The following is a 14,894-nucleotide window of genomic DNA, read 5'->3' as shown; positions in this document are numbered from 1 at the left end:
GTCCATTGAGAGTTAGTGGCAGGGCAAGTTTATCAGCCCAGTTGCTAAAGAGGATGATCCTTCTCTTATACTACAGAGCTTCTATACCAAACACCACGGGGGCCAAAACCCCCTCAGTTTTCCCTGTTAGTAATTCCTGGTGCATGCCCCCTTTGGGAACCTTTCCTTAAGATGCCCACTGTTTACTCACTGATATCCTCTTCTGGGCTCTACTGTTCTGAGTGTTGAGGGACTGTAACCAGAGGATCCTCATTTTTTTCTTTTCCCATCTCATCCTCCTTCAGTCCTTACTGAGAACATTCCCGAACTTCAAGGAGGCTCCCTGAAGGAGCCTCAGGGTTAAATTCTTAGAAAATATATATTTCTTTTCTCCACAGCTCAATATAGCTGATCGTTGGATACAAAGTGGATGCTTAAAGAATCATGGGACATTTCATTAGGGGCTGTAGAAGAGATGAGTTGGCAGTTTTCCTGGTAGAGTATGTAGGAGAAAATACCAGGGCCTGCAACTCTGGTGCCATGTCTGTACAATAAGAAAAGTACTGGCTTGCAAATCAGGGAAACTGGAAGCCACTCCAACTTTTCAGGAACAGATTGTGATATAGAGTAAATCACATCTCCCTTCTGGTCTTCAGTTCCTTTTTTTTACAAAGTGAGGGGAGTTGATTTTATAATGTGTAAGATCCTTTCAAACTCATGTGTTCTTTGCCTTTTCTCTTGGGAAATTTCGCAAGTGAGAAAGAAGCCTGAAGTAATTAATCTTCTGTCTTCACCCCTCAGTCCTAAGAATGATAGATCATGCCAACCACACTTCGACCCAAGATTTCATTCTTGCTGGTTTCGCTACTACTGGGACTCTGCAACCGCTTATCTTCTTGGGGACCCTGTGCATCTATCTCCTCACCCTGGCAGGGAATCTATTCATCATTGTCCTTGTTCAAGCAGATTCTGGACTGTCCACACCCATGTACTTCTTCATCAATGTTCTTTCCTTTTTGGAGCTCTGGTATGTCAGCACCACGGTGTCCACACTGCTGCATACCTTGCTCCATGGATGTTCACCTATCTCGTCTGCTTTGTGTTTCATCCAGCTCTATGTCTTCCACTCCTTGGGCATGACTGAGTGCTACTTGTTGACTGTCATGGCGCTGGACCGCTACCTTGCTATCTGTCACCCACTCCACTACCATGCATTCATGAGCAGACAGGTACAGTTATGGCTAGCAGGGACCACTTGGGTGGCTGGCTTCTCAGCAGCACTTGTACCTGCCAGTCTCACAGCCACTCTTCCTTTCTGCTTGAGGGAGGTGGCCCATTATTTTTGTGACCTGGCACCACTTATGCGTTTGGCATGCGTGGACACAAAATGGCATGCTTGGGTCCACATTGTGGTGATTGGACTGATCAATGCATGCAACCTTGTACTCATTTTGGGACTCTATGGGGGCATCCTGAGAACTGTGTTGAACCTGCCCTCAGCTGCCAGTCGTGCCAAGGCCTTCTCCACCTGCTCTTCTCATATGACTGTAGTGACCCTTTTCTTTGGCTCTGCCTTCATTGTCTATGTGGGGCCTCCTGGGATTCCGGCTAAGGGCATGGACAAGCTTATTGCCTTGGTGTACACTCTTTTTACCCCCTTCCTTAACCCCATTATTTATACCCTTCGTAACAAGGAAGTTAAAGAGGCTGTGAAGAGAGTCATTCAGAGGATTAAGGCTGTGTTAAAGGGACCCTGAGGATCTGTAGGGTCAGAGACCATCTACTCAATAATTTAAAAAAATCAGTTCATTAGTCAATCAGCTAATCAGATGCAATATAACAGAACATTAATTGTTTCTCAAACATACTGCATATGCCAAATAAAATGATCAGAGCCTTGGATTTAGACAAATTAGGCAGTGCAGAGGAAGGAGAATATTGTCTCTGAAACCATGCCTGTCTAAAATGGGAGAAAGGATATATAAATGAAAAATATAACAAAACAAAAAAATAAGGGTGTGAGTAAAAATTTTTAGGTAGACTTAGAACTTAAAGGTAGAACTATGTTGAGTGATTTGAGAAGAATAGAAGTGGCTGTGGGGGCTATGGTCAAGATAGAATACCTATAGAAAGACTGAGAAGAAAGTAATGAATGAGACTGGCAAAAAAAGAATTGCTTGAGTAAATGTTTATATGTGAATTGGTGAGCAATTGGAAGAAAGACTCATAAGAGAGGAGTCAAGTGTTCTTGGGTGATCCTGCAATAAAAGGATGTTTAAAGTGGGAGCTGAGAATTTATTTTCTAATGGGGAAGAGGAAGAGGAAGGGTTCTGGGTGTGTTGATGATCTAAGTAAGTTATAAAAATGTATTCTGACTTTTGGATTTGAAATGTAGGTTACTCAACAGGAAGCACCATTCATGGAATCCCTCGAATGCAAAATTAGTTCTGGGAACAAAGCAGAGACATAAAAAGTAGACATCATTTCTGTTCTCAAAGAAATTACATTTTGTTTTAAAGAGCCATTTCTCCCTCTTTCTCATACACAAACACATACACACAAACACACACTCACACACACACACATCACAGCAGCAGCAACAGCTGCAGCAGGTCATATTGACTAACACCAAGAAATAAACTTTTCCATTTTACTGTATGTGCATCTGCGGTGGTGTGAGGTCATGAAAAGTGGCGAAGGGAGTGCATGGATTGGCAAGGAAAGAATGGGAAAAACAAAAGTAAGTCTCACCGTGTTTATTCTGACATTTTCCACAAGCCTCAGACTTTGGTATCCTAATAACCTAGGTACTCAGTTTCTACTTCTTTGCAGGTTCTCTTCAAACCAGTCATGGAGCCATGGCGTCAACAAATGACATTCCGTGTCTCAGGCTAACATGACCACAGGTCTACTGGAAATACTAAAAGAAAACTCTTTTGAAAAATATCTCTCCTGTGCGAGGTTTTGTTGTTTGTTTTTATGATAAGGTTTTTGTTTCCTGTTTTTAAATAATAATGTTCAAAGACTTTTTTTCTAAGCAAGGATGACTTAGTATTCATTGTAAGTTATTTTACTGGGAGGAAAGTTTGTGTGGGGTAAAACACAGTAGCATTGACTTCCGTCCCGACTCAGTCATCCTGACTGGGCTCACAGAGTGTTCTTAATCACTAATGGTTTATCCGTTTTTAGAATGGTTTGTCCATTTTGAGGTTTTTCTATAACGATGCTGCACAGGTACATTTTCCCTGATCATTTAGACCAGATCTGGACTACACTGTCTTTTCCGACATTTCACAGGTCCTAATATTTTTTTTTAACTAGAGGCCCTGGTGGTGCAGTGGTTAAGAGCTCAGCTGCTAATCAATCAAGGCAAGAGAAAAGAAGGACAACATTTTGAAAAGCAAAGAGAATCCGATCCTGCTGACTGAGTCTTTATCCTCTTTACCATACCTGTCAGTTGCAGATTTTTCAGTCTCTGTGAAACACAGGAATCAGGCCACATAATGACCATAGGACCTTTCATTTAAATTACATTTTACTTAAATGACCTTTTATTTAAATGTGGGCTAGAAAGACAAAATCCTTTAAATATGATTTATTTGAGCCAAGATTTATTTATACGAGCCTGCAAAGTCATTTTTGGAAAAGTATTTTGTCTTCTACAGTTATAAAGTTGCAAAAATTATGCCAATATTTTGAGGATAATTTCTTCACCCAGTTCTTTGACTTGCTTAGTGAACAAGGCTTTTTGAGTCTTCCCCAAAGATGGGGACACGGATTAGTTGTGTGTGGCGGGGGGGGGGGGGGGGGCGGGGACCATTGCCGTCAAGTTGATTCTGACTTTAGCAACCCTATAGAACACAGTAGAACTGCTCCATAGGGTTTCCAAGGAGCAGCTGGTGGATTTGAACCTCTGAGCTTTTGGTTAGCAGCTGAGCTCTTAACCACCATGCAACCAAGGCTCCTACGGAATAAATAAGGCTTATAAAACCACTTGGAATTGCCTCAGGGAAACTTTACTCATACAAGTTTGTGTTTTTTTTTTTTTGATGAGGATGTGTATCCCAGACCTACTATATTAGACAGGTTGAGGGTGGGACCTAGCAATCTGTGTTTTAACAAGCCATCAAGATAATTCAGAAGCAAACTAAAGTTTGAAAACCTCTTATCTAACCTGTTTGGTGAGTTTGGAAGGAGGAACTAGGCATGAGTAATCTAGCCTCTTCCTCTCTCCTTGTCAGTCAGTCTGTCAAGTCTGTGTGTTCTGCTCTGCTCTCTGCTTTGTGGTGGAAGGGACTTGCCCAGTTGAGGAAGTCTGTGGCTTTCAGCACTGCTTGATAAAATCCTTTCCTGAGTGCTTAATATAACAGGCAGATAAATCACAAGGGTTTTTTTAAGGGCATAAAAAATTTGAAGAAAATAATTAACAAGATCCACTGACTGAAGATATACAGAATATAGACTGGCTTCAAGCACACGTAGAATTAAACAAACGCTAGGCCATAGGGTTGCTGTGAGTCGGAATCAACTCAACAGCAGTGGGTTTGAGTTTGGTTTTTGGTAGGCCATAGACAAAGCCTCAAAACAGTTAAGCGAATTAGTGTAGAGACCACAGTTTCTAATCATGATTTAATTAACCTGGAAATAAATAACTATGTAAGTTTAAAATGCCCATAAAGAAAAAAAAAAATAGTTGCTGTCAAGTTGATTCTGACTCATGGTAACCCTATGTGTTAAAGAACTGTGTTTCATAGTTTTTTCTTGACTGTAATCTTAAGGAAGCAGATTACCACACGTTTTTTACCTGGTGGCTCTGGATGGGTTGAAACCACCAACCTTTAGTTTAACAGCTGAATATAAACTGTTTGTGCCACACAGGAACCTTTAAAATGTTCATATAATTGGTATTAAAATAAAACACTTCTGAACATCTTGTAAATCTCGGAATAAATTATAAGGAAAAAAAAATTTTTTTTTGATCTGAGCAATAATAACCATCATAATCACAAAACTTTTGGGATGAAGCTAAACTCCTTCTTAGATAAATTCATAACCTTAAATGTTTACACTATAAATGAAGAAATGTGCAAATTTAATTAGCTAAGCATCCAAATTAGGAAACCAGAAAAATCACAACAGGGGAAAAACAAAGAAAATAGAAGGAAGAAAAAAATAACTATAGAAGCAGATTTATATTTGACTTATAAATCAAAAAGCTGATTCTTGGAAGAAAAGTTTAAAAAAATCAAATTTTTGACAAGATTAACAAAGAATAAAAGGGGGGGAGAAAAATAAGAAATATTGAATATGAACAATTAATACAACAGCAAGTACAGCAAAGTTTAAAACAATAAAATGATACTATTACTGCCAATTCATTAAAAAGTTAAATTAGATTCATTTCCAGAAAATTGAAAATTCCCAGTACCAATCTTACAAGCAATAGAAAAATATGAATTGTATTGAATTAGAAGTCAAAAATATTTCTGAAAAGAAAAAAATCAGGTCCAAGTTGCTTAACAAGTGAGTTCTACTAAATACTGAAGAAAAAGATAATTCTTATTTTTACATAAACTTTTCAGAGAATGGAAACACTGGAAATACAATTTAACAACAAAGTTTAAGAAGCTAGCCTAGCACATATTCCATAATGAAAAAAACCAGAACAATGAGAAAATAATTAGAGGCAAATCTTACTCATTAGCATAAATGCAACCTCCCCACCCCAATCCACAATACTGTACTCCTAAACCAAGTCCAACAATGTGTACAAAGTGGTAATGATTGAGTTTGGTTTATCTCAAGAATGTAAAATAGGTTTCATATTTGAAAATTGAATAATGTCATCTATCATATTAACAAAATAAAAGGAAAAAGCATGATTATCTCATTCAATGCAAAAATAAAGAAGAAAACATTCGATATCCATTTCAAATATCCAATATTCAAGAAGCATTGCTATCTAATTAGAAAAAAGAAAGAAACAACAATAAAAACAAATCTACAAATAGAAAAAAGCTTCCTTATCCTATTAAAGGGCATCCTGTAAAAACATGCAACAAATCTAGAAGTGAAGAGTGAAAATCAATTCCCTTAAGAACATAAACAAAATAAGACTAATGGCTAATACAACTTCTAATCATCATTGCTCAAGAGATATACTGCCTAGTGCAGCAAATAAAAAAAGAGGAGTACAGAAAATAGAAGTATAAATATTGGAAAGAAAAAACAAAAACCTGCAAATTATTTGCAGATGATATTCTAATTTATGTTGAAACATAAACAGAACTTCAGATAAATTATTAGAATTAATATAGCAGTTAACAAGCTTGATAGATACAATTCAACTGAAAAGAAAGCCAACTGTATTGTATACAAGTAAAAATCAAACACATAATTAAAGAACAACAGTTATAATAGCAGCAAGTCTTCTGTCCAACATGGAGTTTTAGATGGAAGCACCACACCATCCCTCCATAGCAAAGACCCAAAAAACTAAGTAAAGCAGAGACAAATGTTAACTCTTGAACCCTAACCATCAAACGAAGAGTTAAAGAACTCAGCCAAGCACTGAATGAACAAGAAACTGACAGAGGAAAGAGAGCAACGAGAAACGGGTACAGACGTCCCCTATCAGCTAACACAACACGGATTTGCCATCTTGGATTCCTGTTGGAGATCAGCGGACAGGGAGTATGGGAAAGCAGCTTCGCAGAGCCCCCAGCAGGAGACGGAATATCCAGTAACCACTGATATACACTTTCCCACCCGCCCCCCTTCTCTCCCCCTTTCTCAACCACCCTTGCTGCATAGCTGGCTGCAGTTGCTCAGCCAGCTGAAAAGTGCAGGGTCCTTGCTGTTTGAATTCACCCTGCAGACAGGAAGTATGGGAAAGCAGTTTATAGGAGCTTCTAGAAGGAGACAGAGCACCTGGTAACCAGTGATATATGCTTTCCCACCCCCCTTTCTCCTCCCCCCTGCTGCTGAGCCTCCTCTGTTTCCTGCCAGCCACAGTCTCTTGGCCAAGAGGTACTGGCTTCAGCCTCTCATTGCTTGGCTACACCTCACCCACACTGGCTGGCTCCCAGAGTGCCATTCATTTGTTGCTGATGTTGCTTTTTTTCCATTTCTTTTGTTTTTATCCATGCATCTCACTACCTCCCCCTCCTTTCTCTCAAACACCTGGCTCTGTGTTACACCTTTGCTTCTTCTTGAAAGGCTATGAAGCACCACTCAACTAGGGAACAGCTCCCCAGACCAGCAACCACACTGGTGGTATCCCCCACAGTCATTAGAAGAAAGGAAATAAAAATCAGAGCAGAAATAAATTAAATATAGAATAGAAAAACAATAGAATCAACAAAACCAAAAGTTGGCTCTTTGAAAGGATCATCAAAATAGACAAATCACTGGCCAATATGACAAAAGAAAAACAGAAGAGGATGCAAATAACCCAAATAAGAAATGAAATAGGGAATATTACAACAGACCCAACTGAAACAAAAAAGATCATAACAGAGCATTATGAAAAACTATAACAAATTTGAAAACCTAGAGGAAATGAATAAATTTCTAGAAACACACTACATACTCGAGCTAACACAAAATGATGTGGAAAATCTGAACAGACCCATATCAAGAGAAGAGACTGAAAACTCCCAACAAAAAAGAAGCCGTGGCCCACAGGGCTTCACTGGAGAATTCTACCAAACATTCAGAGAAGAGCTTACACCAGTACTACTCAAAGTATTTCAGAACATACAAAAGGAAGCGATACTGTCGAAATCATTCTATGAAGCCAGCATAACCCTGATAAAAAAACCAGGCAAAGACACCACCAAAAAAGAAAATTACAGACCAGTATTCTCATGAATATAGATGCAAAAATTCTCAACAAAATTCTAGCCAATAGAATCAGCATCATATCAAAAAAAGAACACAACACGACCAAGTAGGATTCATACCAGGTACGCAAGGATGGTTCAATATCAGAAAAGCAATCAACATAATCCACCACATAAATAAAAGGAAAGAATCACGCGATAATCTCAATTGATGCAGAAAAAACATTCAACAAAGTCCAATGGCATCTAACAACAAGAATGACATATATATTTTGAAAATAAAGGCTGAGCCTTATCTATCATCTATCTATCTACCTACCTACCTACCTACCTACCTACCTACCTACCTACCTACCTACCTACCTACCTATCTATCTATCTATCTATCTATCTATCTATCTATCTATCTATCTATCTATCTATCTATCTATCTATCTATCTATCTATCTATCTATCTATCTATCATCTAATCTATCTATCTATCATCTATCTATCTATCTATCTATCTATCTATCTGTCTGTCTGTCTGTCTGTCTGTCTGTCTGTCTGTCTATCTATCTATCTATCTATCTGTCTATCTATCTGTCTATCTGTCTATCTATCATCTAATCTATCTATCTATCTATCTATCTATCTATCTATCTATCTATCTATCTATCTATCTATCTATCTATCTATCATCTATCTATCTACCTACCTATCTATCTATCATCTATCTATCTATCTAATCTATCTATCATCATCATCTACCTATATCTATCTATCTATCTATCTACCTACCTGTCTACCTACCTACCTATCTACTTTTTTGGTGGGAAAATACCAGATTCAGATACATCTGAAATGATTAAACACAAATACCATTTGTGAATCATTCTTAATCTTTCATACTGAACAGGCTTTATGACTCCCTAGAATCTGCCAAATAATGGTTAGGAATCATATCAAACATGACGGTTTGCGGTCTACATGCATAATAAAAATTAACACCAATACAGCCTTTGTTTCTTTCCTTGAATGCATAGAAACACAATGGATGAGATTTAGGCTTACAATAGACTGCAGTGCAGTTAATGTTAATCTTACCTAAGAACTTTGTTACACTTTGTTTAGTATGCATATTTATCTACCGCCCTGGCTTGTACATAATTATATCCTTTAGTTTCTCTTATCAACAGTAATCAAGAGACTCACAACAAAAGTTTCTAAACAAACTTCCAGGTGTAAGTCATATGCTTTACAGCATCCTTTTAGTTATAGCTTATTTCCTCCTTAATAGGACGGTTATTTTTGTGATTTCATATTTTCCTTTCTCAAAAAGGGGCTTATGCAATGTTTCCACTGTAACCACTGTCCTCACCAGGAGTTTGCCTGGAGTTATCTCTGCCATAGCCCAGCCAAACTAGCCTTAAAAAGACATTGCCTGCAAGTCCAAGACAGGGTTCATGGTGGATATGGGCTCTAAGAGTCTGTATTTGTAAAGGACATTGAAGCCCAAATAAGAGAAATCTTGCAGGAGAACATCTATTTGCTTTAAAGACATTTACCCTTTTTGGCTGGATCAGTGTTTTCTGGGATAGAAAGAGATAGCTTTTCAAGCATCATAACAAATGGGAGCAGTCAAGTTGCTAGCGTCTGATAACTTTTATTCAAAATAAAATGTGTGCAAGTAGCTGCACCCATGCGCAAGGAAAGAAAGTCTCTGTGTGATGCAAATAATTAAATAGATAGGCTGCTAATCAAAAGTTTGGAGTTTCGAGTCCACCCAGAACTTTTTTTTTGGAAAAATAATTTTTATTCTCCTTTAATTGAAAGTTTACAAATCAAGTCAGTCTGTCACATATAAGCTTATATACACCTTACTACATACTCCCATTTACTCTCCCCCTAATGAGTCAGCCTGCTCCCTCCTTCCAATCTCTCCTTTCGTGACCGTTTTGCCAATTTCTAACACTCTCTACCCTCCCATCTCCCCTCCAGACAGGAGATGCCAACACAGTCTCAAGTGTCCACCTGATGCAAGTAGCTCACTCTTCATCAGCATCTCTCGCCAACCCATTGTCCGGTCCCTTCCATGTTGGATGAGTTGTCTTTGGGAATGGTTCCTGTCCTGGGCCAACAGAAAGTTTTGGGACCATGACCGCTGGGATTCTTCTAGTCTCAGTCAGACCATTAAGTCTGGTCTTTTTATGAGAATTTGGGGTCTGCATCCCACTGTTCTCCTGCTCCCTCAGGGGTTCTCTGTTATGCTCCCTGTCAGGGCAGTCATTGGTTGTGGCCGGGCACCATCTAGTTCTTCTGGTCTCAGGATGATATAAGTCTCTAGTTCATGTGGCCCTTTCTGTCTCTTGGGCTCATAGTTATCGTGTGACCCTGGTGTTCTTCATCTCCTTTGATCCAGGTGGGTTGAGACCAACTGATGCATCTTAGATGGTCGCTTGTTAGCATTTAAGACCCCAGACGCCACATTTCAAAGTGGGATGCAGAATGTTTTCATAATAGAATTTATTTTCCCAATTGACTTAGAAGTCCCCTTAAGCCGTGGTCCCCAAACCCCCACCCTTGCTCCGCTGATCTTCGAAGCATTCAGTTTATCCCAGAAATTTCTTTGCTTTTGGTCCAGTCCAGTTGAGCTGACCTTCCGTGTATTGAGTATTGTCCTTCCCTTCACCTAAAGTAGTTCTTATCTCCTAACTAATCAGTAAATAACCCTCTCCCTCCCTCCCTCCCTCCCCACTCTCGTAACTACGAAAGAATGTGTTCTTCTCAGTCTATCCTATTTCTCAAGATCTTATAATAGTGGTCTTATACAATATTTGTCCTTTTGCCTCTGACTCATTTCAATCAGCATAATGTCATCCAGGTTCCTCCATGTTATGAAATGTTTCACAGATTCGTCACGGTTCTTTATCGATGTGTAGTATTCCATTGTGTGAATATACCACAATTTATTTAACCATTCAGCTGTTGATGGACACCTTGGTTGCTTCCAGCTTTTTGCTATCGTAAACAGAGCTGCAATAAACATGGGTGTGCATATATCTGTTCGTGTAAAGGCTCTTATTTCTCTAGGGTATATTCCGAGGAGTGGGATTTCTGGGTTGTATGGTAGTTCTATTTCTAACTTTTTAAGAACACGCCAGAAAGATTTCCAAAGCGGTTGTACCATTTTACATTCTCACCAGCAGTGTATAAGAGTTCCAATCTCTCTCCAGCCTCTCCAACATTTATTATTTTGTGTTTTTTGGATTAATGCCAGCCTTGTTGGAGTGAGATGGAATCTCATCGTAGTTTTAATTTGCATTTCTCTAATGGCTAATGATCGAGAGCATTTTCTCATGTATCTGTTAGCTGCCTGAATATCTTCTTTAGTGAAGTGCATGTTCATATCCTTTGCCCACTTTTTGATTGGGTTGTTTGTCTTTTTGTGGTTGAGTTTTAACAGAATCATATAGATTTTAGAGATCAGCCACTGGTTGGAGATGTCATAGCTGAAGATTTTTTCCCAATCTGTAGGTGGTCTTTTTACTCTTTTGGTGAAGTCTTTAGATGAGCATAGGGATTTGATATTTAGGAGCTCCCAGTTATCTGGTTTCTCTTCATCATTTTTAGTAATGTTTTGTATTCTGTTTATGCCTTGTATTAGGGCTCCTAATGTTGTGCCCATTTTTTCTTCCATGATCTTTATCGTTTTAGTCTTTATGTTTAGGTCTTTGATCCACTTGGAGTTAATTTTTGTGCATGATGTGAAGTATGGGTCCTGTTTCATTTTTTTGCAAATGGATATCCAGTTATGCCAGCACCATTAGTTAAAAAGACTATCTTTTCCCCAATTAACAGACACTGGGTATTTGTCAAATATCAGCTGCTCATATGTGGATGGATTTATATCTGGGTTCTCAATTCTGTTCCATTGGTCTATGTGTCTATGTGCCTGTTGTGGTACCAGTACCAGGCTGTTTTGACTACTGTGGCTGTATAATATGTGCTAAAACCAGGAAGAGTGAGGCCTCCCACTTTCTTCTTCTTTTTCAGTAATGCTTTACTTATCCAGGGCTTCTTTCCCTTCCATATGAAGTTGGTGATTTGTTTCTCCATCACATTAAAAAATGTCATTGGAATTTGGATCAGAAGTGCATTGTATGTATAGATGGCTTTTGGTAGAATAGACATTCTCACTATGTTAAGTCTTCCTATCCATGAGCAAGGTATGTTTTTCCACTTAAGTAGGTCCCTTTTAGTTTCTTGCACTAGTACTTTGTAGTTTTCTTTGTATAGGTCTTTTACATCTTTGGTAAGGTTTATTCCTAAGTGTTTTTATCTTCTTGGGGTACTGTGAATGGTATTGATTTGGTGATTTCGTCTTCGATGTTCTTTTTGTTGATGTAGAGGAATCCAAGTGATTTTTCTATGTTTATCTTGTAACCTGAGACTCTGCCAAACTCTTTTCTCAGTTTCAGTAGTTTTCTGGAGGATTCCTTAGGGTTTTCTGTGTATAAGATCGTGTCATCTGCAAATGGAGATAATTTTACTTCTTCCTTGCCAATCCGGATGCCCCGTATTTCTTTGTCTAGCCTAATTACTCTGGCTAGGACCTCTAGCACAATGTTGAATAAGAGCAGTGATAAAGGGCATCCTTGTCTGGTTACTGTTTTCAAGGGAAATGCTTTCAGGCTCCCTCCATTTAGAGTTATGTTGGCTGTTGGCTTTGTATTAAAAAAAAAAAAAAATTTTTCCTTTCTTATGTTGAGGAATTTTCCTTCAATTCCTATTTTGCTGAGAGTTTTTATCATGAATGGGTGTTGGACTTTGCCAAATGCCTTTTCTGCATCGATTGATAAGATCATGTGGTTTTTGTCCTTTGTTTTATTTATATGGTGGATTACATTAATGGTTTTTCTAATATTAAACCAACCTTGCATACCTGGTATAAATCCCACTTGATCGTGGTGGATTATTTTTTTGATGTGTTGTTCAATTGTATTGGCTAGAATTTTGTTGAGGATTTTTGCAACTATGTTCATGAGGGATATAGGTCTGTAATTTTCTTTTTTTTGTGGTGTCTTTACCTGGTTTTGGTATCAGGGATATGGTGGCTTCATAGAATGAGTTTGGTAGTATTCCGTCATTTTCTATGCTTTGAAATACCTTCAGTAGTAGTGGTGTTAACTCTTCTCTGAAAGTTTGGTAGAACTCTGCAGTGAAACCTTCCGGACCAGGGCTTTTTTTTTGTTGGGAGTTTTTTGATTACCTTTTCAATCTCTTCTTTTGTTATGGGTCTATTTAGTTGTTCTGCCTCTGTTTGTGTTAGTTTAGGCAGATAGTGTGTTTCTAGGAATTCATCCATTTCTTCTAGGTTTGCAAATTTGTTAGAGTACAATTTTTCATGATAATCTGATATGATTCTTTTAATTTCAGTTGGGTCTGTTGTGATATGGCCCATCTCATTTCTTATTCGGGTTGTTTGTTTCCTTTCCTGTATTTCTTTTGTCAGTCTGGCCAATGGTTTATTAATTTTGGTAATTTTTCCAAAGAACCAGCTTTCGGCTTTGTTAATTCTTTCAATTATTTTTCTGTTCTCTAATTCATTTAGTTCAGCTCTAATTTTTATTATTTGTTTTCTTCTGGAGCCTGATGGATTCTTTTGTTGCTCACTTTCTATTTGTTCAAGTTGTAGGGACAGTTCTCTGATTTTGGCTCTTTCTTCTTTATGTATGTGTGCATTTATCGATATAAATTGACCTCTGAGCACTGCTTTTGCTGTGTCCCAGAGGTTTTGATAGGAAGTGTTTTCATTCTCGTTGCATTCTATGAATTTCTTTATTCCCTCCTTAATGTCTTCTATAACCCAGTCTTTTTTTCAGCACGGTGTTGTTCAGTTTCCATGTATTTGATTTCTTTTCCTTGATTTTTCTGTTATTGATTTCCACTTTTACGGCCTTGTGGTCTGAGAAGATGCTTTGTAATATTTAGATGTTTTGGATTCTGCAAAGGTTTGTTTTATGACCTAATATGTGATCTATTCTAGAGAATGTTATGTGTGCACTAGAAAAAAAAGTGTACTTTGCAGCTTTTGGGTGGAGTGTTCTTTATAAGTCCATGAGGTCAAGTTGGTTGACTGTAGCAATTAGGTCTTCCGTGTCTCTATTGAGCTTCTTACTGGTAGTCCTATCCTTCTCTGAAAGTGGTGTGATGAATCTCCTAGTATAATTGTGGAGGTGTCTATCTCACTTTTCAGTTCTGTTAAAGTTTGCTTTATTAACTTGCAGCCCTGTCATTGGGTGCATAAATATTTCATATGGTTATATCTTCCTGGTCTGTTGTCCCTTTAATCATTATTTGGTGTCCTTCTTTATCTTTTGTGGTGGATTTAACTTTAAAGTCTATTTTGTCAGAAATTAATATTGCTACTCCTGCTCTTTTTTGCTTGTTGTTTGCTTGATATATTTTTTTCCATCCTTTGAGTTTTAGTTTGTGTCTGTAAGTCTAAGGTGTGTCTCTTGTAGGCAGCATATAGATGGATCGTGTTTCTTTATCTAGTCTGAGACTCTGTCTCTTTATTGCTGCATTTAGTCCATCTACATTCAGCGTAATTATAGATAAGTACGTGTCTAGTGCTGTCATTGTGATGCCTTTTTGTGTGTGTTGTTGACAATTTCATTTTTTCAGTTACTTTTTTGTGCTGAGACGTTTTTCTTTGTAAATTGTGTGTTCCTCATTTTCATAGTATTTGAATTTATGTTTACTGAGTCGCTATGTTTTTCTTGGTTTTTATTTTGAGTTATAGAATTGTTAGACCTCTTTGTGGTTACCTTAATATTTACCCCTATTTTTCTAAGTAAAAACCTAACTTGTATCGTCCTATATCACCTTGTTTTGCTCTCCATATGGCAGTTCTATGCCTCCTGTATTTAGTCCCTCTTTTTGGTTATTGTGATCTTTTATGTAATGACTTCAATGATTCCCTGTTCTATTTTTTTCTTTTTAAAATTAATCTTAATTTGTTTTTGTGATTTCCCTATTTGAGTTGATATCAGGATATTCTGTTCTGTGACCTTGTGTTTTGTTGGT

The 14,894-nt window shown here is 37.9% G+C and overlaps 1 protein-coding gene across 1 annotated transcript; it reads left to right on the top strand.

Moving 5' to 3' along the window:
• Positions 1–492: 492 nt before the first annotated feature.
• Positions 493–2,711, top strand: LOC126073808 (olfactory receptor 10C1-like). Its single transcript, XM_049880903.1, has one exon. The coding sequence runs from the start codon at positions 789–791 to the stop codon at positions 1,734–1,736; it is 948 nt and encodes a 315-aa protein (XP_049736860.1). The 5' UTR covers positions 493–788; the 3' UTR covers positions 1,737–2,711.
• Positions 2,712–14,894: the final 12,183 nt, after the last annotated feature.

Source organism: Elephas maximus, chromosome 3 (assembly GCF_024166365.1).
Source record: "Elephas maximus indicus isolate mEleMax1 chromosome 3, mEleMax1 primary haplotype, whole genome shotgun sequence".
Taxonomy (NCBI): domain Eukaryota; kingdom Metazoa; phylum Chordata; class Mammalia; order Proboscidea; family Elephantidae; genus Elephas; species Elephas maximus.
This window is presented reverse-complemented; position numbering and strand designations above follow the sequence as displayed.

What these genes read in the sequence shown, in the direction of transcription:
- LOC126073808 (XM_049880903.1), top strand. Translation starts at nt 789, where the DNA reads ATGATAGATCATGCCAACCACACTTCGACCCAAGATTTCATTCTTGCT.